Consider the following 25,959-nt stretch of genomic DNA (forward strand, 5'->3'; position numbering starts at 1 on the left):
CATATCAACTTAATGTAATCAGAGAGAAAATGAGATATTTCATATAGGCTTTTTTCTTCTGAATAGAAACTGGTTAGAAAAGGTTATTGAGCTTTTGCACAGAATTCCAATAGGGGTTTTTTTTCCACCCAGTGCTGGCAAATGATTTTTTTAAAGTTCTTTTCTGTTTCTGAGTGCTACATTGGATCATGTGAAATAACATTGCACTAATGTCTGTCTAGATGTAAGATGAAAATTCTAAACTGTCAGGGTATACCCATCTAATGAGAAAATCTTATTTCAATAGTCTGAGAATATGAAATGGAAAAAAGTATTCAATAGTTTTTCAGACTTAGTAAGTATACCATTTACAGCCTGTGTATAATCACTGTACAACAAATCACAAATGGGACTACTTTTTATGAGGTTTCCTATGATGTTGTTCTGTGGTATCTAAAAAGTCATGTTATTCTTCTGTATTTTTTAAAAATTCATTCTTCCATATACTTCGAAGAATGTACTAATCATTATTATGTGGAAGGTGTGTAGCAATAATTATTGTATGGAAGGAAAAATAAGAAATTATCCACCAAAATTCACATTCTGACTCAAATATAGGGGTAAGTGTATGCTGATGCTAAAAGACCATTTTAAGTATATTAATTCTACCTTTGTGTTAGTTTGTGATTCATACTTGTGTCAAACTGTTATGAGTCAGTTTAAAGGCAGACTGGCAGGTAATTAGATGATATAATTTTGTTTCTTGGTAGAACATAGGTGCTGTACAGAAATTATAAAACATTACACCAAAAGTGGAAAGCATATTTATTGTGTAGCATATAAAAATCAACTTCTATGTGATGAAGTTACTTAGCCTCTTTATATGATACCTGTGTTCATACACCATGCTTATCAATGGTCAACTTAAACATTGTCTCCTCAATTACCATGTTTTTCTGGCTTCACATATTACTCTGAGCCATAGGCTGTAGTTGCACAATTGGATAGGTTAAAATGTGTTTGGTTGGTTTGTGGTTCACTGTGTCATGTGAACTCCATTGATGTGCCCAGTTGGAAGTATATCTTAGCATACCTTGGTTTCTGACATATTTATAGTTTAACCATTTTTGACAGTTTGTGGAGGATGACAAACTTGGAATCTTACAGCAAGTCTGGCAACCAGTTATGAACTTCATTTAAACTTTCATCATCAGTTGATATTTCCAAACTTAGCTATAATGGTGGATGCCTGTGACTAACTAGGATACACATTCTAGTGAAGGTGACTGAAATGGATTGTTAGTATGATGTGAGAAGGAGACTGGCATGTTACAGAGGGTGTAGCCAGCAAGAGAAGAAAAGAGAAGAAAATGTTGCTGACAGGGGATACTCAGATCTCCAGAGAACTCATGCAACTTCAGATTTTTTATTTTTCTTTAAAATACCCTTCTCATACTTTTTGATGACACACTGCTTTGACAATTTTATAGAGCTGCTGATTTATCTAGAGACTTAAACCATACACCTCTAGGAACAGATGACTCAGTATGTCTTGCCATTTGCTTTGCCATGCCCTTTGGAACAGAACAAAAGACCATGAATCAACCAAACCACAGAGAAACAAGAAGAAACAGGGTGGTTGAGTTACATTTGGCAAGTTTGCACTGGAAATGATCTTAAGTCAAGGTTGATTTCATTTCACCTCTTTTCAGGCAGGGACTTCAGTAAAGGAAAAAAGAGAGCCAGTTTGGTCTAGTGGTTAAGGCTCCAGGCTAGAAACCAGGAGACTCTGAGTTCTAGTGAATCCTGCCTTAGGCATGAAACCTGGCTGGGTGACTTTGAGCCAGTCACTCTCTCTCAGCCCATGATGTCAGGCTTGGGTGTCAATTTGTGTCACAACCAATGGATCAACATTTGGTTGATTCAAAAAAAAAAAAAAAGCACCTGCAGGAAAATGCTAGGAAGAAAAAAATAACTTTAGTAAAGGAAAAAGGCTTGCAGTCAATTTAGTGCTTCCCAAATAAGGATTCATAATATGTTCTGACCCTCCCCTTTGGATAAAATTCAGTGATATTAACCTTCCAAAGGAGTTATTGTAGGGGATACATTAATAAAACAAATTAATAAAACACCACAAGTGTATTAGTCAGTTTTATAGTGGAGTATTGGTAGGATTTATATATGTATTCAACTTGTTTTAAGGTTTATATTTTATCCACAGTTTATGGTAAAACAACTGAAAATGTTATAAGAAAATAATAACGAAATAAACTGGGGAACACAGTAAAACATAGTGTATGATTCAGCAGAAAGTACTTCTAAATTACTCATAAATAAGGCATAAAAGTGATTTATTGCAGTTTGCCATTCAAATGAATGAGAAATACAAGTGTCTTTACACTGCAATTCGAAATATATTTCGAGTCAGAAAAATAAGTTCTAAGAGCTCAGTGAGGCTTAATCCCAGGTAATGGGAATAGAGTTATAGAATTAGGATTCTGTTGGTGTGACTCACCCTGACATGATTTAAATTAGAGATTTAAGATTCAGGGAGGGCATTATTTAAATTTGTAATTCAGGATTAAAATGCTGTTTTTAAAAAAGATCCATATGTTGTGATGAGGAAGGATCAAAGCACCTGCAACTGCTTCATCTTTTGAAAGAATAGGATGAAAATAGCTAGGACAGTGAATTTGCTAGATGACATTAACCCTGCAGCGTGGCACTGGATGTCTTCCTGGTTTCTACTTCAATTATTTAAAATATTCTATCTGCACCTCTTTTCAGGCAGGGATGAGTAGAGAATAGTACAGCAGCCTCTGAATTGCCCAGAAAAGAACCTAAATTATCCTGAACTAATACAGTGGGTCCTACCACAACTGAAAACTAAAAACTTTCAAAAGCTGTTTAAAAGGTATGCTGTTACTTTCCCATTTTCTTTTCTAGGGTACCTGACTTGCCTTACGTGGTAGTGTAGCTTTGCTGCCTCTAAACATTAACTTTTCTGGGCTTGGCTTAGCTACCTGACAAGATTGGCCCCTCTGGGAGGGACCCTTCATCAGTGACAGGAGTTGGTTATGTCAGGCTTGTGCCTTACTGGCATTACTGTATAATAGTTAACTGATAATAGCAGAGGCAAGAGTTTTAAGAAGACTTTGATATGCTTCAGTGCCATCTGATTTAACTTGCTGCTTCAAAACAGTCCCTGTTTTGGTTCATGAATCTGCTTCACTGGGGTGATTTGACAGAAGCTTTATGGAATCAAAGGAGCCGCTCTGCAGCTTTGCACATCCCTTGAAAACATACACTCAGATATAGAGAAATTACTCTTAAATTTTCACCCTGGAATATTCCTGAGGAGCTTCAGAACTAAGTTTTTGTTAAATAAAGTTTGGTCCTTGGGGTTCTCTCAGCTTGGTGGTTTTCTTGCGAATGTTTCATTACCCGGCCAGGTAACATCTTCAGTGCTAGGACTGAAGATGTTACCTAGGCGGGTAATGAAACATTTGCAAGAAAAGAACCAAGCTCAGAGAACCCCAAGGACTCCACAGTTCAACCTTGAGCTACATATATTATCTTCTATTGAAATAAAATTTAGATTAAAATGTCAAATTCATAGGTTGCATTACAAATTACATAGGGCTAGTTCACATAAGAAATTGACCTTTGTGTGATTCTTAATCGCTCTTAGATTATATGAAATAATACTTCACACATATGTTTCCATTGCAGTTCCTCTGATTGTGGCACTGCATTTTTTAACTCCTCTGACAGTTGAAATTGCATTACAAGTATACTGGTAATTTAAGAATGGGTTCTGTTCCCAAGTCTGTCCTTAAGTTGAATTTGTATGTCAGCTGGAACAGTATTATTGTATAATACTGTATAAGTAGTATTGTGTAATTAACTCAAACCATGGTGTATTTAACTCGAATCATTGTGTATTTAACTCGAATTAGGCTCCATTCTTAACTATAGGTCATCTATAACCTGAGTGTTCTTAACCCAGGGACTATCTGTATTTATGGATTATTGGTTCACATAGTATTATCTTAATGTATTTTTTGTATTCTTAAGATTGTGCTCAAAGAATTTTAAATGTAGTGAATGCTGATTTATAGGTATCATGAACATTCTTTTGTTTGTCTTCCCTATCCTACTTTAATGCCAGTGTTTATTGTTCATTAGTGAGGAAGAAACATTCTGCATGCCTTCAAATATACTATTATTTTTTTGTTTTCACATGCTGCAGCTGAAAATAGATTACAGTCCTCTTGAAGCCTTGCTCACTACAAGCCCTGGATGATGGGTTAAATTAATAGGAAACACGTTTGATTGATTTAACTTTTGTTTTGAGTTGTCATTTTTGTTTGATTTTAGCCTTCAACTCTAACTGTTCACACATTCTGCTTTTATGTCAAGGGTGTGAACTGTGATGATCCCATAATTAATCTGCAGAGAGCCTTGCTGGACAAACTGTGGTTTTAATAAGATATATGTCAGTTATTTCCCTGCCAACTGACTTGGAATATAAGGATGAAGGCTGTATAGTAATAAAATTGTTACAGTAACCGAGGCTGCAATATTGGAAGTTATTCCTATTATGTACACTTATGAATAAGGATACATAGGATTATGTGCCTATCATGAACAGCTTAATTCTAATGCCTGTTAAAAACATGTAGGTGCATAAAACTAAACTATTGTTTATTTGTTTATTCATCTGAATATCATCTGAAAATGATCTTATTGGTTGAAATGAATGGAAGTTGTACATCAAGGGAAGAAACTAAATGTTCATATTTTAGTTGTTTATGGTTTCTTGTTTCATAACAAAAAGGTCTGGCTTTCTTCTGGTTTCAATACAAAACTAATGATGTTGAGTTTGCAGCGGAAATCCTTGATACCTTAACTCAAATATGCTATCTAAAATACCAAGAGAAGAAATTGTTGTTAGAATTGGTCAAGACCACAACAGTATTCATAGAACCAAAGTTTAACCCAAGTTGTTGTTTGTTTAGAAATGATGTGTTCTCTTCATGTTGATAGGGGAAAGAAACTCCTTAATCTCCAATACCTGACTATATTTGGAGTATACAGGTAGTTGTCACTTACCGACCACAATTGGGACTGGCAACTCTGTCACTAAGCAATGTGGTCATAAAGTGAAACAAGTGACTGCACCCAACTTATGATATCAGTTCGTCAGTTTCAGCTGCAGTCATTAAGTGAATCATCACGGATTGTTAAGTGAGACATCATGTGACCTCAATTTGCAACTTCCTGCCAGCTTTCCCATTGACTTTGCTTGTTGGAAGCCGGCAGTGAAGGTTGCAAATGGTGACCTCAGGGATGCTGCAGTGGCTGCAACTTCAAGGACCAGTTGTAAATCTCCTTTTTCAGCACCATTGTAACTTTGAATGGTCACTGAATGAGTGGTAGGTAAATGAGGACTACCTGTATTCCTTGTATGATACATTTGAGTTGGAAGTCAGAAAGCCTCCAATTGATATGAGAAAAGACAATAACAATGTACACTGATTGCCCCAACAACTCTGGTTCACTATTTCTCTCTGTGTTTAGGGAGAAATTTATTCAGCTACCATTAATTTTATCCTCCTTTCCTAAAATAAACAAACAAAAACATATATTGCAAAGACCTGTGATCCCTGGAGACTGGTTCAGAAACTATGGTTTAATGTCTCATTGACACTGAAATCAAGACAGTAATTGAGATGGCTCACTAGTCAATGAACTTCTACAAAGCCCAGTGGGCTTGTTTTACCAATTTTGCAGCCCAATATGGCTCTGATCTATAAAACTGCTCGGTGTGGGAGTGGATATTGCACATTCTGCTTTCTCTAAAACCCAGAAAGCTCACCATTTTCTCTGTAAGTATATATGTACCAGCACTGTCAATATTCAGTTTCCCTCTCAAAGTTTTCTTGGTTCTTTCCCATTTATTTGTTTTCTGAGAAAACATGTAACTTTTTATCCTTCTCTACTCTTCTCAAAGTAGTCTTCCAGCTGTCCTAGAAATAATAATTTCTGAGCCCTTCAAATTATTCACAGCATCCTCCATTTAGTTTTTGACCTAAACATTTTTTTGTTCCATTAGGTTAGCAAGTTTGTGTTGTGTGAATGGATTTGCCTTATCAAAGAATGGTCAGGGATAAAATGCTACTTTTTCCACCTTTCTGCCTAAAATGATGTAATCCTTCCATCTTAATCAGGATATACATTTCTCTATTCTTTCTTAATTTCTGGAACTAAGTGGGAAGAGAAGGAGCCATATCTTTGGTGTTGGACTGAGAAACAACTTCCCTGTCAAATCTGAACTCTGCATTTCTTAAGCGCTTCCCTTCCATTTTCCTTTGGTGTCATATCTTTTAGATTATAAACTTGAGGGCAGTATTGACATTTATAAAATTTTCTAGGAGCATTTTTAGTTAAAATGCTTATAATAATCTCAGAAAGAGTGGTCATCAAACCATTTCCATGAATTCTGTATCTATAGATATCTTTTTCTGAGAAAAGCCTAAGTAAATTGTTCTACATGCTCCGCTTATGTTGTGAAGGCCATCATTATTACTATCCTCCCGAAACAATGAGTCTTTGTTTTGTATTTCAGTTGAACAAAAGTCTTTGAATGTATACTCGTTTGCCAAAATGACTCAAGTATTCAATTGCTTAGATAAGCAGTAAACACTGATAAAGGATATGTAGCCCTTAAAGTCACCATCTTTTAAAATCTTCAGTAATCTTTTACTTCACCAGCTTCTGCAACTTTTGAAGACTTTCAGATTCGGCCACATGCTCTGTTTGTCCATTCATACAGAGCACCAGCCTTCTGTGACCACTGTGGAGAAATGCTGTGGGGGCTTGTACGTCAAGGACTTAAATGTGAAGGTAAGTAAAAGATCTACCTCTGTGTATTTGGCATACTTTGAATTGTATACATTTGGGGGAAAAAAAATCTAATGGTGAAACTTCTGAGCATACAATGGGATATATTTGCATTCTTGCATCCACTTTTATGGTGAAAAGACAAATTGTTGCTAAACATGATTGTTGAGAATGGAAGAACATTCATGTTCATATCTGGGCCAGATCCAAGAACTGGATCCTTCAACTTTTTATATATACATTATTTAGCTCAATCAGTAGAAACAATAGGGTTTTTTTCAACTCTTATCTGTTATTCTCAATTCTGTCTAGTCCTAGTTCCCAATCCATCTTTGCCATTCCATTCAGGCTCTGCCTGCCGCAGAGAAACCATAAGAATATAGGAAGTTGCCTTATATTGCATCAAATCATACTGTGTGTTAAACAGCTCTCCAAGATTTGATTTCAAACAGTAATCTTATCCTGGCTTCTCTGGTGATAAACAAAAGAGGGAGGGAGGAATTCTAAGTTCCAGTAAAAAAAGTTTTTATTTGGCCCAACATATTTTGGAAAGTGCATTCCTTTTTCACTAGAATGACTTGCAACATATATATATATAAAACAATATTTCTAAAAATGGGCAATGCTCTTTGTGTATATTCAAAATAATTCAGTAAAAGTCTAAAATAGAATAGCCTCATGTTACAAATGCAAGGAGTCAAATCATTTATAAAAAAGCATTATTATATCTGTTTGCTGAATTCAGCTATTAAGGATGAGAATGTTTCTGTAACGAGCACAAGAACACTTACCATAGAATCATAGGGTTGGAAGGGACCTTGGAAGTCTACAAGGGACCTTGGATCTTCAAGGAACACAAACATGAAAATATAGCATACATTTACCTCTACTTTGAATAAAAGTTAAAAAAAAAAAAAAACACTCCCCCAAAGACAAAAACAGGATTGTTTTAACTTCTGGAATGTCCATGAGCTAATTGACCGGTGTGCTTTATAAAACTGACTGAAGTTGATGGCAGGACAAATTTTTTTAAAGAGAAATATGTTTAAATAAAAGATACTGAGTGTCTTCCTTTAACCCTCTATGGCTAGGAATGTTCAGTACTAAAATCTATTTTTTAAAAAATAATTCTGTCTTATTATAACCTCCACAGTGTTCTATTGCCCCAGAGCATAAATATGAGTGCAACTTTTTTTCCTAGAAGGGCTCCAATTCTGTGTTTCTTCTGGTGCCCAAATCCTTTCTAATTTTGGCCTTGAGAACTCCAGTTGTTTTGCCCACACAAAGTTCAGGACACACTGTATGGCATATACAATATGTGAGCTGGAACTTGAAGTAAACCCTGCAGCATAAATGCAATTAATAAAATAAATTGAAAAGGTTGTTTTTTGTGTGTTTACAGAATACAAGGAATCCTTGCTTACAGAACAAATTCATTGCAGGATTTTCCACTTCGCAGGGCCATTTTCCTCCTGCTTTATTACAAGGACCACCCCCCCAATCTTTTTCATTAATCCCGTAGATGGACAAAGATACTCCCTGCAAGGGTTCACTAAATATGCCAACAGTGCCTCTCAGATTTATGCTTTTGGGCAACAGAACACCATTGGGCAATAATGTTATATCTTATTGAAGAAAGAAACCAACTGCATTTTACTAGGGATTAGTTTTAGCTCCAAGGAGATAAATGAAGAAATTGGGTATCTACCTAACCCTAACCCTAAGAATTATGCCCTCTAAGCCCATAATATTCTTTTGCATTGCCAATCACTGCAGCTGCCCCCCAACCTCAGTCATTATGCAGAGCATGCCACAGTTCACAGACTTCCCAGAAGGTAAAGCAAACCTGTTCCTTGTTGTCTGTGAGTCTTTTTGTTTTTATTTTCATCCACAATAGAGGTAAATGTTGAAAAAGGAATACATTCCAAAATGCATTGGACAAGATAAAAACTTTCTTATTGGCACTTGGAATTCTTCTCTCGTTCTTGTTTATTTCTGGGCCTACCCTCCTCTTTCATTGCTCTTAGGTGATACCTGTGATTGAATTTTGGATCTTTTATAGGCTGTAAAACAAAGCAAGTAGCTGTTCTCCAGATAGAGGAGAGCTGATGAGCAGAGGGAAGGGCTATCCTTAGGCCTGACTATCTGGCACTATGTATAATCTTAGCAGCAGCTCTAGAAAGCAGAATGGTGTTTGCAAACAGCACTAATTAATGTACATGAAAATATTTCTTTCAGTTACTAACAAGAAGAGTTTATGGCCCTAGAATTCTTGTTTGGTGAACTCAGTCCTACTGATATGTTAAATGTTATATGGAAAGATGCCATGGTCATGTTGGATATATTTATTTATTTTCTGGGTATTGGCATTTTCAACTTCTCTACTTGTGGCAGTCACTTCTTTATTACTTCATTAATACTGGTATGGTTTTCTTAGCTGGTTTCCCGTAAACAACAGCTGCGGTTTTGCATGCTAGTTCACAGAAGTTCAGAGAAACATGTTCAAGTGTAGATTTTGATATCGATCAGTAAGTTAGCCAGATTTTAGTTTGGCATGGACAGCTAAAGCTCTGTAATAGTAAAAACAGTTGTACAACCATAGTTACTATAAGCAGAACAGTTTCTTTACCACACTAATAAAGCACCAAGAAAGCCTAATGAAGAGAAAAAGGAAATTTGTTGAGAAGCTGCATATTTATTTTATTTAATAAATGTGAATTTTAATTTGGATCACTTCAGAAAGAAAAAAATGTGTGCTCAAGGGAAACTATGTAATTAATATAATGTATGTTAGATCTTGCCTAAGTGAAGAATCTTCTTCAAATCTAATGCCATTTTTAATGCATGCTCTTGACAGCATAAATGAAACCCACATATTAGACATTTGTTAGTATGTTTCAGAATATAAAAATTTGCTTTGTTGAGAAGTACTGTATTACAAAAACAAACCATGGAACATTTCTGAACCCTGTACATTTTACTTGACTTGCTTATTTAAAAATGCAAACTTAAAAAAGGTGGTAGTCTTTTTATAAAGTGTAATAGATTTTATTTTCTTCTCAGGATGTGGCTTAAACTATCACAAGAGATGTGCATTTAAAATCCCTAACAACTGCAGTTGTGTCCGGAAGAGGCGATTATCAAATGTTTCATTAACAGGACTTAGCAATATCAGAACAATGTCTGCTGAACTTTCATCTACACCTGCAGATGAAGCACTCCAGGTACAGAATTTCTAAATGTTAAAAATAGTAAGTTGGATAATGAATGTATTTGAATGCTAGTCTTTTTTCTAGTGTAGATGGGCTTTTCACATGTACGTGCCAACATAAGAATGCTTTTGGTGTATCCCATTGCTAAACTCATTGTAGAAACATAGCACAATAGTTTTGTTCTCTGAATGAAGAATAAAATCTTAGTTACTTCTTGTTACTTCAGTATGGGAGAATTTTCCATCCTTTTGTACCAAACTGTTCCAGGAAGATAAACATGTTTGGGATCAAAAACATTCCTTAGAGTTTCTTTAGACACATGGAACCTTCTACTCTAGTCCACTCCCACCCTTTTTGAACTTTGAAAAGTTACAGTAGTTTATTTCTGGTATTAAAATTAAAACTGTAAATTACCCAACTGTAATTTTCTGGCTTTTTGAAAATACATTTAATAATTAATTTTATTTCAGTAGCAAACAACATCCAACTTTGCACAAGCAGAATTTGATTTTCACAAAGGAACTCTCACTTTTTCTCTTCTTCATTGTAAGAGGGAGAAGAGCAAGGAGGAGAGGGAGAAATCTATTTTGCTAGATGTGTCCATTCTATTGGCAGATGGGCACAATTGGAGGCAACCCTGAATTTATTGGTCAATTAATCTTATAGAATCTCTACACATTTTAAAAATGACCATTTGTGTAATGACAATGTACATATTGAATAATTTTATGCAAGTTTCAACTTTTTCATTTTGTTCTAAACTTTGTATTTATAATAATATTATATTACTAATAATATTACTAATAATATTATTAGTAAATAATATTACTCTTCATTTTCTAAATAATATTACTCTTCATTTTCTTTTCCCCCTTGTTCTGAATGTGGTCTTCATTCTTTAGATTCCTGGAAGCCCAAGCTTTGAGGTAGGTTCTTGTTTTTTACTCTCCTCTCTTTAAAGTGTCATATCAAAACACATTAGGAATTCAGACTTTCTAGTTTTGCTGTAAATTTCATGTAAGACTACAGATGGATCTTTAGTTCTGGAAAATTGGAAGCTTTAATAATCTATGATTAGAACATGTATTTTCAGTTCACAAATGAAACATTCAGAAACTCTTCTAAAATTTCTGATGCAATATGCTGCACTATTTTAAGAAGACAGTGAAAAGGCATATTTTTACTATGTATCAGCCAGAAGAAGGGGTATGGATAATTTATTGGGCTTCATTATGCTGTATCATAGCTAATGCCAGGAGAGAAGCCTCGTAATGTAAAATATTGATGTTTTAAGAGGTAGTACGTAGTGAATTTATCACAGCCTAATTCCTCCAAATGCTTCATTTTCATTGTCAAATATTACTTTTATGTATTTATTAAATTAAACAAACCTTGTTTCAATATAGCAAAGTAACTTATACTTCCAGTGCTTGGAGAAAAAGGTTTAAAAGGTTATGGACTTTTTGCTGAAAAAAGAGAAAAATGATCTCGTCATTTATGGGTTTGAAGATTAGAAAGGGTAGCTTATGGAAAGAAGGAAATTATGTAACTTTAGAGAGAGAGGCAAAATATAAATGTATAACTGCTGTCAAGAAGATTGGAAGCCATTTCTTTATCATTTTTTTCCTTTTTCTTTTCTATTTTTCTTTTCTTTTTTCACTATTTACTATTTTTCTTTATTATATTTATTTTCTTTTATGGTTTTTACTTTGTTAAAAATTTCTTCAATAAAAATTATTTAAAAAAGAGATTAAAAGATTTAAAAGAAAAAGATGCAATGCATTAAGAGGAAAAAGATGAAGCTCTGTGTTGAAAAAGTTAAGATGCTTTGGGCATTAGAGGTTTTGCCATGAACAGTATCTGTGACAAACATAGAAAGCAACTGAATTTGAAAGCAGATGTGTAGGAATTTGGAGAAGACTGTTTGGGTAGGTTATTAGTTCTGGGATTTCATGTGACACTCCAGCTTCCATATCTGAAAACAAAACAAAAATGTACTAGGTCAAACTGTGTGTGTGTGTGTTTACTTAAACTGTTTATATACCACCTTCATTGAAATGTGGTTCCAGACTGGTTAGCAAAATGAAAAGTCCAAGAAACAAAAAAGCCACATAGTAAGAACAGTTAGCAAATAAAACAAGACTCCGTAAGGTATTTTTTTTTAAATACCACATTGAAACTCCAGGAAAATAGAAGTGTTCATTATGGCTCCAAAAAGAACACCATCATGGGTTCTTTTTTCACTGTAACCAATTTGATTGATACCGACTCAAAAGATCCACCAAAAACAATGGACCCTAGGAACTTGGATTTTTATATCTCCTTATAAGGCTTGGGGAGATGTTTTATTTAGAAAACAAATTATCCAAGATCCATAAGTGAAGTATAAAACCTATAAGTCTAAACATGAATGTTGCCTATTGTCTCTATCCTACAGTCTATTACCAATAACTATACAATTTTCTTTATACTATATTCTACTACTCTTACTATACTACACTCTATATTATTACTTCTATACTAATTACTATTATTATATCAATAACTATATTGTATAACTATTATATAACAATTTCTTCTTACAAACACTGTTCTGCCTTAATTCCTCTCTCTCTGGAGTTTCTTTTGCTTTTTCTTCTCTGTTACTGGCCAGCATGTAGAGTACTGTACTTGCAACTTTCCATCTTGTCCTTTCGTACTTGCACTTTTCCTTGCTCTGCCTCTACACTTCTTTTCCTCTAGAGCAATGTTGTCCAAACTTGGCCACTTTAAGATGAGTGGACTTCAACTCATGGCTGGCTGGGGAATTCTAGGAGTTGAAGTCCACTCATCTTAAAGTGGCCAAGTTTGGACAACACTGCTCTAGACCATCCAGTCTCTGTAAAGGAAAAAATGTCTTCTTCTATTTGGTGGCTGCAGCGGCCGTGGCAGCTGCTGCAGTTGCTGTGGCTAAACCACACATGTCTCCTCTGTTCTCCTCCCCCCACCTGTTGCAAGGTTGCAGCTTTATTGGCAACTCTGCCATGCTGACGCTGGGGAGAAGGTTCAGATAGAAGGAGAAGAAGGCAGCACAGGTGCCTGCCATTGTTTCTCCACAGCCTGCTCTTCCACAGACACACTGTTTGTGCTAAGAACGTTTCCTCAGAGATGGGTGAAACACTCATGATCGCAAAGGTTGCTTGTTTGGTTCTCTCTTGTTTCATTTTAAACAAGAAGGAAACAGGAAAGAACAGAGATCAGAGCAGGCTCTGTGTAAACGGTGGTGAGGCTGCTTCAAGCATTTAGTTTTCAAGACAGGTCAAGGACGGGTTTACAGCTTAGCACTATTCTTTTAAGGCTGGATTTTGGGGGGGGGAAACCAGCAGTATTAAAAATGGCCAGTTTGCATTGTGACACTGTTCTGAGGACTTCGGGAGTCACAAAGGTGGTGATGGGGAGGCCACAGGTGGCTCAGAGGCCTAAGGTTGCCTACCTGGATTTAGCAGCTTCCACTGATTTTCTTCTTTTCTGGCAGATGATCCTGTCTTTGGGAGATGCAGATCTATGGATATTTTTGTTACAACTTATAGCCTAACTTATAGCCTGGCCAAAGCTGAGCTGCTGCATAGTGAAATTTTGCTGTTGAAGAGCAGCTTAGATTTAATCATTGTTCCTGAAACACTTGGCAAAGGTGCAGTTGTAGTATCTGCACATGTGTGCAATCTCCATAGTATTTGCAAACGTTTTTTGAAATATTGTTGTCCAGATTCAAAGTAATATACTTGCTGCAAATTAATTGGAGCAATATGCTTATTGCCTGGCAAACAGCTGGCCTGTGGAGTTTCCATAGTGTAATCTAGTTAAGCAATTGTTTCCTGGTCAGAATCCAAGCTTCCTGAGTCAGGAATTCTGCCTAGCTACCCGGGGAGGTGGAGGGAGAGAAATCACATTTCTCTAGCTAACCAAAACATGCAGGATAAAGAACTATGAATTCGATGCAGGAGATCTGAGCTTTAGCAGATATTTCTGCAAGAAGTAATATAAATTTGTGTTGAAAACTTCAGACTTAGTACTACCTTTCATACTATTGAAACATTCCTAGCTGACTAGTTGTATTTCATTTTGGGGAATATGTGCTTATTGCCCTGAAGAAAAAGAGGATTTATGTGTTAACAGTAGGGATATATACTGTATATAACATTTGGGCTCTGTGACGATTTGTGTCCAAAAGCAAAATGGTACTTTGTTGGGGGCATGAATCTAGCACCTCTCTGCAGCTCCTTAAGAAGTTAAGACAGGTGAAATATTTACACCCCTGCATGCCCTGAAGCACCTTTTAACTTTCAGATCCGAAGATCTGAAGCACTGTACATCCCTACTTATTTTACAATGTTCTTTGTTTATTATTTCTGAATGTACATTCCTACAACTTCAAGGGGTGAGAGAATAGAAAGAGTTAAGGCAACCCTGTGGAGTCCTTGGGGTTCTCTGAGCTTCATTGTTTTCTTGCAGATGTTTCATTACCTGGCTAGGTATCTTCAGTGCTAGAAGGGAGTGGGGTTTGCTCTCTGTTTAGTAGCTTGTCCTCTCAGTGTTGGTGGGGGTGTTGTATTCTTCTTGGTAGTTCCTTGATTAGGCTGTTGTTTACTGCTTAATTGTCTGAGTTGGTAGTTCCTTGATTAGGGTGTTGTTTACTGCTTGATTGTTTGTCTGGTGTTAATCCAAGCTTATCTGAGTGTTGATTGCTGGCGAGGAGGTGTTCTGGTCTTTTTGTTTCCTTTTTATTGTCTCTTTTGAATAGTGTGTAAATGTTGTTTATCTCTATGTACCTGTTGATGGCTGGCTTGTCTGAATACCAAGTTTCCAGGAATCCCTTTGCATTTTTGGATTTAGCTTGGTCTAAGATGCTGCTAGTTTCCCGGTTGAAACAATGGTTGAGTCTGTCCGTGTATTGCGAGATTAAGGAGTTTTCATTGTGTCTTCTGACTGCTAGTTGGTGTTCATGGATGTGCTCTGCTAGTCTTCTGCCTGTCTGTCCTATATAGTGGCTGTTATAATCCTTACACTATATGTTGTAGATGAAATGGGCTACTGGATCTTTTGGTTTACTTAAGATGTTTTGGAGGGATTTAGTTGATTTGTGTGCTACAGAGATGCCATGTGATTATAATAGTCTGTTGGCTGTTTCTGAGGTGTTTCTGATGTATGCAGTGTTATCTTTTTCATAGTTTGTGTTAGTTGTGTTGTAGTGGGTTGAGTGGTCAGGCACTTTTTGATAAAGTTGTGTGGGTATCCATTTTATTAGAAGATGTTGTATGGGTGGTCTATTTCCTTTTTCTGCTCTTCTGGGTTGCTGCAGTGCGTTTGTGCTCATCTAAATAATGTTCTTACACAGCTCCTCTTGTGGGAAGTTGGGTTGTTACTTTGGTAATGGAGCACTTGGTTAGTGTGGGTTGCTTTCAATAGACTTGTGTTTCTAATTTGCCATTAGTTCCTCTGCTGATGTGTAGTGTATTGTTGTTTTCTTCTTTCCTTGTAAATGTTATTCCTTTGAAGATGTTGTTTGTTTCATGTGTCTTCTCTAGTTGTTTCTTTTTCATTATAACAAAGGTGTTGTCTACATACCGGATCCATACTTTTGGTTATATGCATGGAAGTGCTATAGTTTCTAGACACTACATTACAATCTCTGCTATGAGTTGTGAGAGTGGTGTTCTTCTGATTTGTTGGTATATTTTTCCATCAAACTGAAAATAGGTAATGAGGCAGAGGTTAATGAGATCCATGATTCTGGGTATTTCGATCTAAGTGCATTTGGTTAGGTTGGGTGTGTTGTGAAGTACTGCTGCCATGGATTCTTTCGCTAGTTCTGGGTCTATGGTTGTAAAGAGTGACATCAAATGAGAACCTAATTTCATCTTCATCTATTTGTACATCTTTGATTTTCTGGAGGCACTGTAGTAGGTGTAGGAGGCATCCCTTCACCTTCTTATTGAACACAATGCTTTAACCTTTAGTCCCAATTTTAGGTCTTCTATTGTCTGCTTTTCATTGATAGAAAACATTGGCAGGAAGGTTTCTAGAACTGCCTGAGATAAATTACTCAGCCTTTTGAAGGTGGATCTTCTTAAATGACATAGTGAAGTCTGCTGCTAAAGGAGTCCCTACGTCACATTAACTATGTTGGAATAAGCTATCCCAATATATAAGGGTACCTTTAAAATCACTCTAAATATTTCTAATTGATTAAACAAATTAATAAATAAAAATGCTGAACTGTTGCAGTTTATGTATCTTTGGTTTAAATGGACACAGGTTGGAAGTTTAGATCAGGTTTTTTTCTTCAGCTTATCTAGTTAGTTCAAAACAATACTTAAGACTATCACTAATCTGTATTTAAAAGTATATGGTCTTCCTACCTACCCAGGAATTCTACAGTATTATATGATCAGCATATCTTTTTTTCCTGTTTACTGAATAATGTGCTTGAGAACTAATTGGATTCAAAATTAACTGCATTGCAGAAGTTGAACATAGAAGCCATATTTCGTTTCTTTTGGTCAGGTGTAGAATTTTTGTGTCCAGAAGTCTCAACTGATACTCCATTTCTGTATCCTTCAGTGCAAATACTTTGGGGGTAAGGGAGAAAATACAGTGAGAAATTCCTGTAAGTGGCCTGGAAAGCTAGAGCATTGGCCTAAGTACTTTTTTTAAAATATTGAGGTATATGCAAAAACACCTTCTATGAGAGAGTTTACTAAAATGACTTTATCTATCTTATTGGCCTATTGTAGCAAAAATCCTCACCTGATTTTTCGTTTGGAAGAGAGAAGAGGTCTAATTCACAATCACACATTGGGCGACCTATTCAGCTTGACAAGATCTTACTTTCCAAGGTTAAAGTGCCTCATACTTTTGTCATTCATTCATATACAAGGCCAACAGTTTGTCAGTACTGTAAAAAACTACTTAAAGGACTTTTTAGACAAGGCTTGCAGTGCAAAGGTAAGCAACTTAAGAACTGAAGTGAACTTGTTATCTACCTGCAAGAATGCTAATAATGCATTTCTTTTAAGATTTTTTACAACATTTGAATCTTGTATTTGTTACTACTGTGTCCTGAATTATATACTGATGGGTGGGATGCAGCTGGTGGGATGCAGACAACATTATACTGGCTTGAAAGAAAGTATGTAGTTTGGAGAACAAAATCTTATCTGGGTTTCGTTTGCACCTATGCTAAAATATATTAAAACTGTTCTTACCATTAGCTTGGAATAGCACAAATATAGCTCGCACTAGATTATCTCCAAGGTCTCTCCCAATTATTATACTATATTATATATAGTATAAAGCTGAGGAAAGCTGGTAACCTATTCTGTACACTTTTAATAAGATAGACAGTGTATAGAATAAGCTGAGTAAAGCTGGTAACCTATTCTGTACACTCTAATAAGATAGACAGTGTATAGAATAGGTTACCAGCTTTACTCAGCTTTATACTGTACATAATATAATACAATAATTGTAATATACTACAGTATAATTATTATATACAGTATACAGCTGACTAAAGCTGATAACCTATTCTATATATTGTCTATCTTATTAAAAGTGCTATGTGAAGGCTTTAATTGACCTAAATTGTAGTTGATGGGTGGAAAGTCAATATCTATGTGCCTGTCCACTGGTAACTGTGGCATATGGAAGATAGTGACTTGGAATGTATGACAAATAAATGTAAAAAATTATAAATTAATTAATGAAATAAAGTGAAACAGTTATGCTGTAGCTTGCAAAACTAAAAAGGTTGTAGATTTGAGTGAAAGTAATTGATTTTGTGGAATGGAGTTGTGAAGCATGGTTGTGTATACAAGCACGGTTGTGGAGTTATAGGTTGAATTATGAATCTAAGTGCTAATAGGTATATCAGAAGATATGAATTTGTATCATCTAGTTTGTTGTGAGTGCGCATGAAAATATGAATCCTTAGGTTGATGATAGTTGCATACTATGCTCAAGGAAACAGTGATAATAGAAAGATTGAAGCTGAATTGTGTGTGTGGGGGGGAATTCATGGGGAAAAATTACTCTGATAGATGACATAAATGGATGGGGAATACTGAGATAGAGTTCAGAAAAAAATATAGGGACCATTGGAAGAGTTGAGAAAAAATGAGAATGGTGATGGACTAGTACCTACTTAAGAAAAAGTCTGTTTTGAATGTCTGGTTTAAACACAAGTCTATCAGTGGATAGATATGGGAAAAGAATGAAAGGAAAAGCCTGATTTGATTGATTATGATAAAAGACTGACACAATTAGTGAAAGATACAAGGGCAATGAAAAGTTCTGATGTGGGACAGAACATTATTTGATTGAATGAATGGTGAAGCTAAAGTGGTGGTAGAAAAATGCATATAGAAGAATGCTATAGAAATTAGCATGGAAGAAGGATATATTATAATGTGCATAGAGAGGAAAAGGTAGTTGCAAAAAATGCAGTCAAAGACAGCAAGGAACAGTAAAATATGTAAAAAATGTAGAGTGATTTTGATGAAAATAATGAAAAGACTAAACAAGGAGCCTCCAGCATAATGAATGGAATTTAAAATAAAAGTGATGAAATAATCTGGGATGAAACACTAGTGAGGGGAAGTAGAAACAATATTTTAGAGATATGTATAGAAATGTTATCAATATTTAGAAGAATAAAATTGAAATAAATCCTATGAAATTCATTTCTAAGAAAAACATGCTAAAAAGGAAGTCATTAATGTTATCCAAGACTACAGGTGTAGATAGGAGAAATGGAGAAATGTTAAAATATGGGTGTGGGTGTGTGTTTGTGGGGTGATTGTAAGACTTTAACTATTGTGTTCCTTACAATTGGGAAAATGCCACTTTTGTTCTCCTTTGCAAAGGGAAGGATATGGTGCATAAACCAGAATTGGTAGAAGTGTGCCTGGGAATATAATGGCAGAATTCTGAGTAAAATGGTATGACATTTGACAATGGGCAAAATTTTGGAAGTGCAGTGCAGCTTAATGCTGGGCAGGGCACGTGCAAATGGATTTTAGCTCTTCAGCAGGTCATTGAGAAATGTGTGACTATGAGAAAAAATTTTTCTACAATTGATTTAGTGTATGATAAAGTGAATTGGCTTGAACCTTGGAACAAGTTTGCACAAACATGGAACTGAAAGATGGTTGTTAAATGTAATAAGAACAGTAAATGAAAAGGATAAATAAATGTAATGCTTGGTGATTTGTTCAGTATTAACCAATGAGGTTAAGATGAATATACAGTATAAGACTACTGTATAATGTCCTAGACTCCCATTTTCCTTCCTCAACTCTCTTTGTGTTCATCCTGAGAACCTTGTTTCAATAATACTATGCTTTTTTGATTCTTCATTTTTGAGGAGTCTAGAAAAAGCACAGACTGTGCAGTTTTGGCACAGAATAGAGCAACGATTCTCATCTTGTGTGGACTAGGTAGGATAAGAGTAAGTCACTGAAACTTTAATTAAGTCTTTGAAACGTACCATTCATGGTAGATATAATAACAGAATATAAATGCCCTCCTTGGAAAAGTGCCCTTTTTGTTTCTGTTCTGGTTCTTTGATAGAGGTACTGGGGAAACTTGAGATAAGCATGATAAAAACCACTGAAGTAGGACACCTGGCTATTCCAGCTGGCAACAGTAAACAATAGCTTTCTGAACTTTGTATGCTTAAATATGTTCTCGAATTTATGTATGTGGCTTATGAAAATTTCAGATGCTGTAGAGGACTGAAGACTAAGATTTCCAGTAGTTAGAATGCGGTCCTACTGTGTCCGTCATAGTAACTTGCTCTAACAGCATTACAAAAACTGGACAACAGAATACAAAATACTAAAGGATTCTGGATACACGATGCAAAAAGTACACTGCAAATATACAAATAGAATGCATCTTTTCTTATTGCAGAATTCTCGCTGGGGTCCAGATATAGCAAAACTTTCAAAAGATGTGTTGCCATACTTCATTTGCAGCTACTTTGTCATTGCCTTGAAAAAAATAGGCTGACAGCATGTTTTATATGATCCTATATTGTGGAGCAAATGGAAGCCACTTGACTGGATTGCATGGGACATGCAGGGAAGGAACTGCAAGAAGAGGAGGGAATGTGTGGAATTCATTCCCAACTTTTTCACATAGCATCAGACCTGAGTTTGCTTGAATTGAGATCCATTGTCTGAATCAAGAACCATTGTCTCATATCCAGCCTTAATAAAGTTCTTAGTATCTGAACTTGTCACATTATAACCGAGCAATTTGTGCAAATTATGCATCTCTTCTTTAAACAGATTGTAGATTCAACTGTCACAAACGCTGTGCACCTAAAGTACCAAATAATTGTCTTGGAGAAGTGGCCATTAATGGAGGTAAGTTGCATCAAAGATATTAGTAATCTGTATTCTAAAAACTAATTGAAGAAACAGCAATCATTAGTGGGGATAAAAAAGATTATAGTGTGTCAAAGTTAAGAATGTGTATGTCAATAAGGCTTGGCTTAAACAACTAAAATACTGAGAATGAGCTATTAATATATTAGTTGAAAATGTAATAATCTAGTCTTTAATAATTCTAGTGTATGAGTAATAAAGTAATAATTCTAAATAATAAGTAAGACCATTGAAATTTGAAATATGAGTATGCAATTTTATTTTAAAGTAAAATAAATTTTCCTGTTATACGTGAGTCATTTTGTATGCTTCAACATAAATGAATTTCATATTGGAGAAAAGCAAGCAGCCCTCTTACGGTCTTCTGCATATCTTGAACCATCTCTATGACTATTGACCTCACAAACCCATTTCTTGATACTCGGTCTGCTCGCTTTTGGAATACAGCTTCCGGCATATAGTATCACTCAAAGGTTGGGAATGAATTTCAGCCTGAAAAATGTTGTCCACAACTGACCAAAGAAGAATAAACTAGACATTTAATTATCATACATGCTAGGGCCAGTGCAGTTAAGTTTTGTCATGGAATTAAGAATTAGGAACCCCCAGAGTTCATACCAAGGCCCCCAGTGAGCCTAATTTTGCAGCTTCTATAGACAGGCATTTTCTTTTAATATATTTATATTACAACAACAACAAGAACAACAACAACAATTGTAAGCAGACTTTTCTCAGATGTTACCATGCAGTCTTACAGTATTTAGAAACAACCTTTCCTGTGAAGAATCTCCCAGAAATGAATTGGTTTGTAGGCAAACCATATCTGCTCTCTTGTTGTACATCTGCCAAAGGGGAATGACTCAGGAAATTATACAAGGGTGTTTGCCATCCTTAAACAACCAGCCAAAGATTAGAGAAATGTTTATTGAAGATTTCTGGTATTACTGGTACCGATACTTACAATATTATATAATTCTAACTAAAGATAATTAAGGAAAGACAACAATTTCTTCCTGGCACAAAACTTGTAGGCTTACAGAAAATGAGACTAGAAGAATGGGTCCGTTCCTCTAGTGTGTTATGATCTGTGGATAAAGCTTAGAAGAAAATACTGCGATATATTCAACTGTAACATTCATTTTCAGTGCTTAGTAAGTGAATGTCTAAGGAGCTGCATGAGAAAGATCTGAGTTTTATGTGTTGCCATTGATTTGGTAAAAGATCATTTGCTGTAATCTGTGGACATTTTTCTAAAATATGTATGTATCCTTACATCTTTACAGTCTTAGCTCTCATATTGTAATGCATTATTTTATGCATCCTGGGCTACAGTAGTCAGCTGCTGAAATGTTTAGTCTTGTCAATACTTCTACCCATCATCACTTGCTCCCCCCTTCAATAACACCTGACAAGCTGCTACCTCACCAATGATTTTGGCTTCATCTTTTATACTTTCTTCCCCTCTTCTCCTTTCCTCAGCAGTTTCTGTAAAGATTTTGGCTTAATCTAATTTTGTAATTTAAGCAATTAGATACACTGAAATAAAAACTTAAGTACATCTAACTGCATGACATGTCACCTGTTATCCATACTATTCACTCACTTGTGTTGTTTTCACCTATATGCATCTGATTGCAACAGGTGGAAGCATCTAGCCAATATTAGCTGATCTTAAAAAACTAAACAGATCAGACATGAATGAGAGACTACCAGGAAAACCCAGGGCTATATATTTGAAAGGGAAACAGACAAACATCCTTGAAGATTGTCAACATTCTTGACAATGGCAAACTATTTCCATATTGTTGCCAAGATCAATATATGTGTGTCTGTGTACTCACCATAAGTAGAGCTCAACTCAAGGACAGACAAGAGAGTTGGCGCCTGCCTCACCTCTGGGGGTAGAGTATTCCATAGGGCGGGGGCCACGGCAGAGAAGACTCTCTTTCTGGACCCCGGCAATCGACATTCTTTCATTGACGGGATCCGCAGCATACCCTCCCTGCCTGACCAGGTGGGATGGGTGGATATAATGGGGGTGAGATGGCCCCTCAGGTAACCCGGTCCCATGCCATGTAGGGCTTTAAAAGTAATAACCAACACCTTGAATTGGACCCAGAAGCAAACTGGGACCCAGTGCAGCTCACGTAGCAACGGTGTAATGTGCCATCCTTGGGGCACCTAAAATTGCCCGTGCGGCTGCATTTTGAACCAACTGAAGCTTTTGGATACTTTTCAAGAGTAGACCCATGTAGAGCGCATTGCAATAGTCTATACAGGAGAGGACTAGGGCCTGAGTGTGATGGAATGGACTTATGAAGGCCAGGCTCAGGGAGATAAGCGTGTTCTTAGCCCCCAACAGGAGCGTGGGAAGTTCAAGAAGATGAGGCTGGCACCTCCTTAAGGAATTCACAGTGTTGTGGCTGGCTGGCTTGGGAACTAGGGTTCAGTCTAGTGAGATTTCTGTCTTGAGGTTGAAGCTAATAAACACAACAGAACTGTATTTGAATGGACTCTTGGAGTTCTTTGGGCTAAACCTGACACTGAGTGACTGACTGAAGGGATTCCTGATCCAGAAAAAGGCGTAACTGGTGTACAACACATAGCTGAGCAAAGGCCCTCCTGGCCACGACTGCCACCTGCTCTTCGAGCAGAAGTGAGTCCAGGAGGACCTCCAGGTTACGCACCGGGTCTGTCTGGGGTAGTGCAACCCCATCCAGAACCAAAGATGGTAAACTTCTAGATACAGAGGAGCCCCCAACCCACAGCCACTCCATCTTGCCAGGGTTCAGCTGAAGCCTGTTGTTCTCCAGCCTCCGGGCACTGCGAAAGGGTAGCCACAGCATCATTCAAATCACCTGGGATGGAGATATATAACTGGGTATCATCTGCATATTGATGATACCTCATCCCATGGTGGCGGATGATCTCACCCAGCGGTTTCATGTAGATGTTAAAAAGGAGCGGGGAAAGTACCGAACCCTGCGGCACCCCACAAGGGAGGGGCCGTGGGCTGGACCTCTCGCTCCCTATCAACACTGATTGGGACTGGCCTTGGAGGAAGGAGGTAAACCAGCACAAAACTGTGCCACCCACCCCCAACTCCCCAAGCTGACCCAAAAGGATACCATGGTCGATGGTATCGAAAGCCGTTGAGAGGGCAAGAATAGCAAGGATGGATGCACTAACCCCATCCCACTCCCGCCAGAGATCATCCAAGAGTGCGACCAATATATTTACCTTATATTCATCAGGCTTTAGGGTATTTTTTATCCCCCAGACACAGTGGATCATTACATACACATACATTGAATATTAAAGTTGTTATGCTGTGTCCTGATTATTAATAGGAAAAATGCTTGGCATTTACTAATATTTACTAATATGCTAATGCATGATCACAAGCAGAGGCTTGTATTTCTGTAGAAATTAGAGAATATTCTTGATGTAGTTTCACTTTTGATTTTCTAAATCTATTTTAGACATAAAGGTAGATACATTCTTTGGATGTAAGATTCTGTTCGATTAGCTTCATCCAGTGACTGGATTTGTCTTCGCCAATGGAACAAGGAAGGATTATTCTTCCTTCCATCTATTGTTAGATCTGCTCCAAAGGTAAAGAGCCCTCCAAAACAGATTTAGGGACTTGAGAACGAGAGGAGGTTTACTTATGTGATATTGGATAACAGGCCAATTCAGTTTAGACCTTTTTCCTGGATTGCTGTAATAATGTAGTTTTTAAACATTCCAGACTTGCTTAGCCCTGGAACTGAGTCTGATGTAGTCATGGAAGAGGGAAGTGATGACAACGACAGTGAAAGAAACAGTGGCCTCTTAGATGAAATGGAAGATTCTATGGTACCTGATGCTGAGATGGTGATTGTGAATCCAGGTGACAGTGGAGACATGCAGGACACTGATCCTGACCATGATGAGAGTAACAGGATGATCAGGTAAGTTTAATGTAGTGATAATGTTTGCTTCTATTGCTGTATAAGCATGCCAACAGTGTCTGTTGACACCATTCAGGACAAAGGACACTGCATCACTGAACATTTTACATCTTCCTAAATAGGGGGTCACAGTTTTGGGGTATCTTGCAAATAAGATGCATATGTTTATTCTTGTGATCTTTATACTGCCCACTCCAGAGATTCTAGGGACTGTACAACATAATAAAAAGACACCCAGAATGTTAGAATTAAAATATAATTAAAACATAAACAATAAAGTAGAATTACAACAATGCAATAGATGTTTAAAAAGGAAGCAATCATCTTCTTGTATGCTAGAAGCAAGGGGGCTAGGTGAATCTCTCAGAGCAATATGTTCCATAGTATGTGGACAATGACAGAGAAGACTGGGTTCAGAAGAGAGCTAGGGTAAGAGATTGGAAGCCAATTCCTGTGATGAATGGTTAAAGGAACTGGGTATTTGTAGCCTGCAGAAGGAAGACTGAGGGGAGATATGATAGCAGTCTTCAGATATCTGAAGGAGGAGTGGACTTCTTGTCTGCTGTCCCAGAGAGCAGAACCAGTACCATTTGCTTGTATTTGTAGGAAAGTAGATTCATGTTTGATCCTGAGAGGAAAATCCTGATGGAAAAAAATATCAACTAATGGAATAAGTTGCCTTATTTAGTGGTATGCTTCTCTTTGGTGAGTCTTCAAAAGAGGCTGAATAGCCATTTGTCTGAAATGCTTTAGTAATTTCTCCATTAAGCAGTACAGTAAAACCTTGGATTGCGAATAACTTGATCTGCGAGTGTTCCGCAAGATGAGCAAACATTTCTAATAAATTTTAACTTGATAAATGAGAGCTATCTTGCATTACAAGTAGAACGTGATGCCGAATGTCACATGATCTCACCTGAGCCAATGGTTCTTCTCTCTCTCGCTGCGGGATTGTGGGTGATCATCTCCCATGCTAGTGATAGTGAAAGTCGTCCTACACAATAACCCTCCTCTCTCTTGTCTCCCTCACACCAGCCACGAAGGTTTTCAAAGGTAGGTGCAGGTTAATTTGTTTTATTTTTCTTTATATTTTGTATTTTCTTTATTATTTTGTATTATATTACAGTATTGTAATCATTTTTATATGAATATTTTTGGGTTGTGGAACGAATCATCTGAGTTTCCATTATTTCTTATGGGGAAATTCGCTTTGATATACAAGTGCTTTGGATTACAAGCATGTTTCTGGAACGAATTATATTCGCAAACCAAGGTTTTACTGTAGTTGGATTAGATGACTATGAGGCTCCTTCTAACTCTGTGATTATTGACCATTCACCTACAGCCATGGTAGGACTTTTAGTGGCATCTATCTGGATATTGACACTTGGTGGACAACGTCATACTGGGTGAGGCAATCCATTAAGTAATCCAGCATTATTCTGTGTAGGGCTTTATAGGTTATAACTATAAATGGGC

The 25,959-nt window shown here is 36.7% G+C and overlaps 1 protein-coding gene across 4 annotated transcripts in view; it reads left to right on the plus strand.

Annotated features, from left to right (window-relative positions):
- The window catches only part of PRKD1 (protein kinase D1), a 120,503-nt gene that overhangs the window by 65,728 nt on the left and 28,816 nt on the right, over window positions 1-25,959 (plus strand). For 2 of the 4 annotated variants that reach the window (XM_007427116.3, XM_088145407.1), the window contains exons 3-8: window positions 6,757-6,888; window positions 9,949-10,109; window positions 11,000-11,023; window positions 16,871-17,081; window positions 20,429-20,506; window positions 24,279-24,480. In XM_007427116.3, coding sequence (XP_007427178.1) covers window positions 6,757-6,888; window positions 9,949-10,109; window positions 11,000-11,023; window positions 16,871-17,081; window positions 20,429-20,506; window positions 24,279-24,480 — 808 coding nt within the window. The remainder of the gene's footprint in view (window positions 1-6,756; window positions 6,889-9,948; window positions 10,110-10,999; window positions 11,024-16,870; window positions 17,082-20,428; window positions 20,507-24,278; window positions 24,481-25,959) is intronic. The other 2 variants (XM_088145406.1, XM_088145408.1) reach the window with 2 other exon arrangements.

This window comes from Python bivittatus, unplaced genomic scaffold (assembly GCF_059951505.1).
Source record: "Python bivittatus isolate LINGU-HERP-01145 unplaced genomic scaffold, Pbiv_v1 ctg000480_np1212, whole genome shotgun sequence".
NCBI classification, from domain to species: domain Eukaryota; kingdom Metazoa; phylum Chordata; class Lepidosauria; order Squamata; family Pythonidae; genus Python; species Python bivittatus.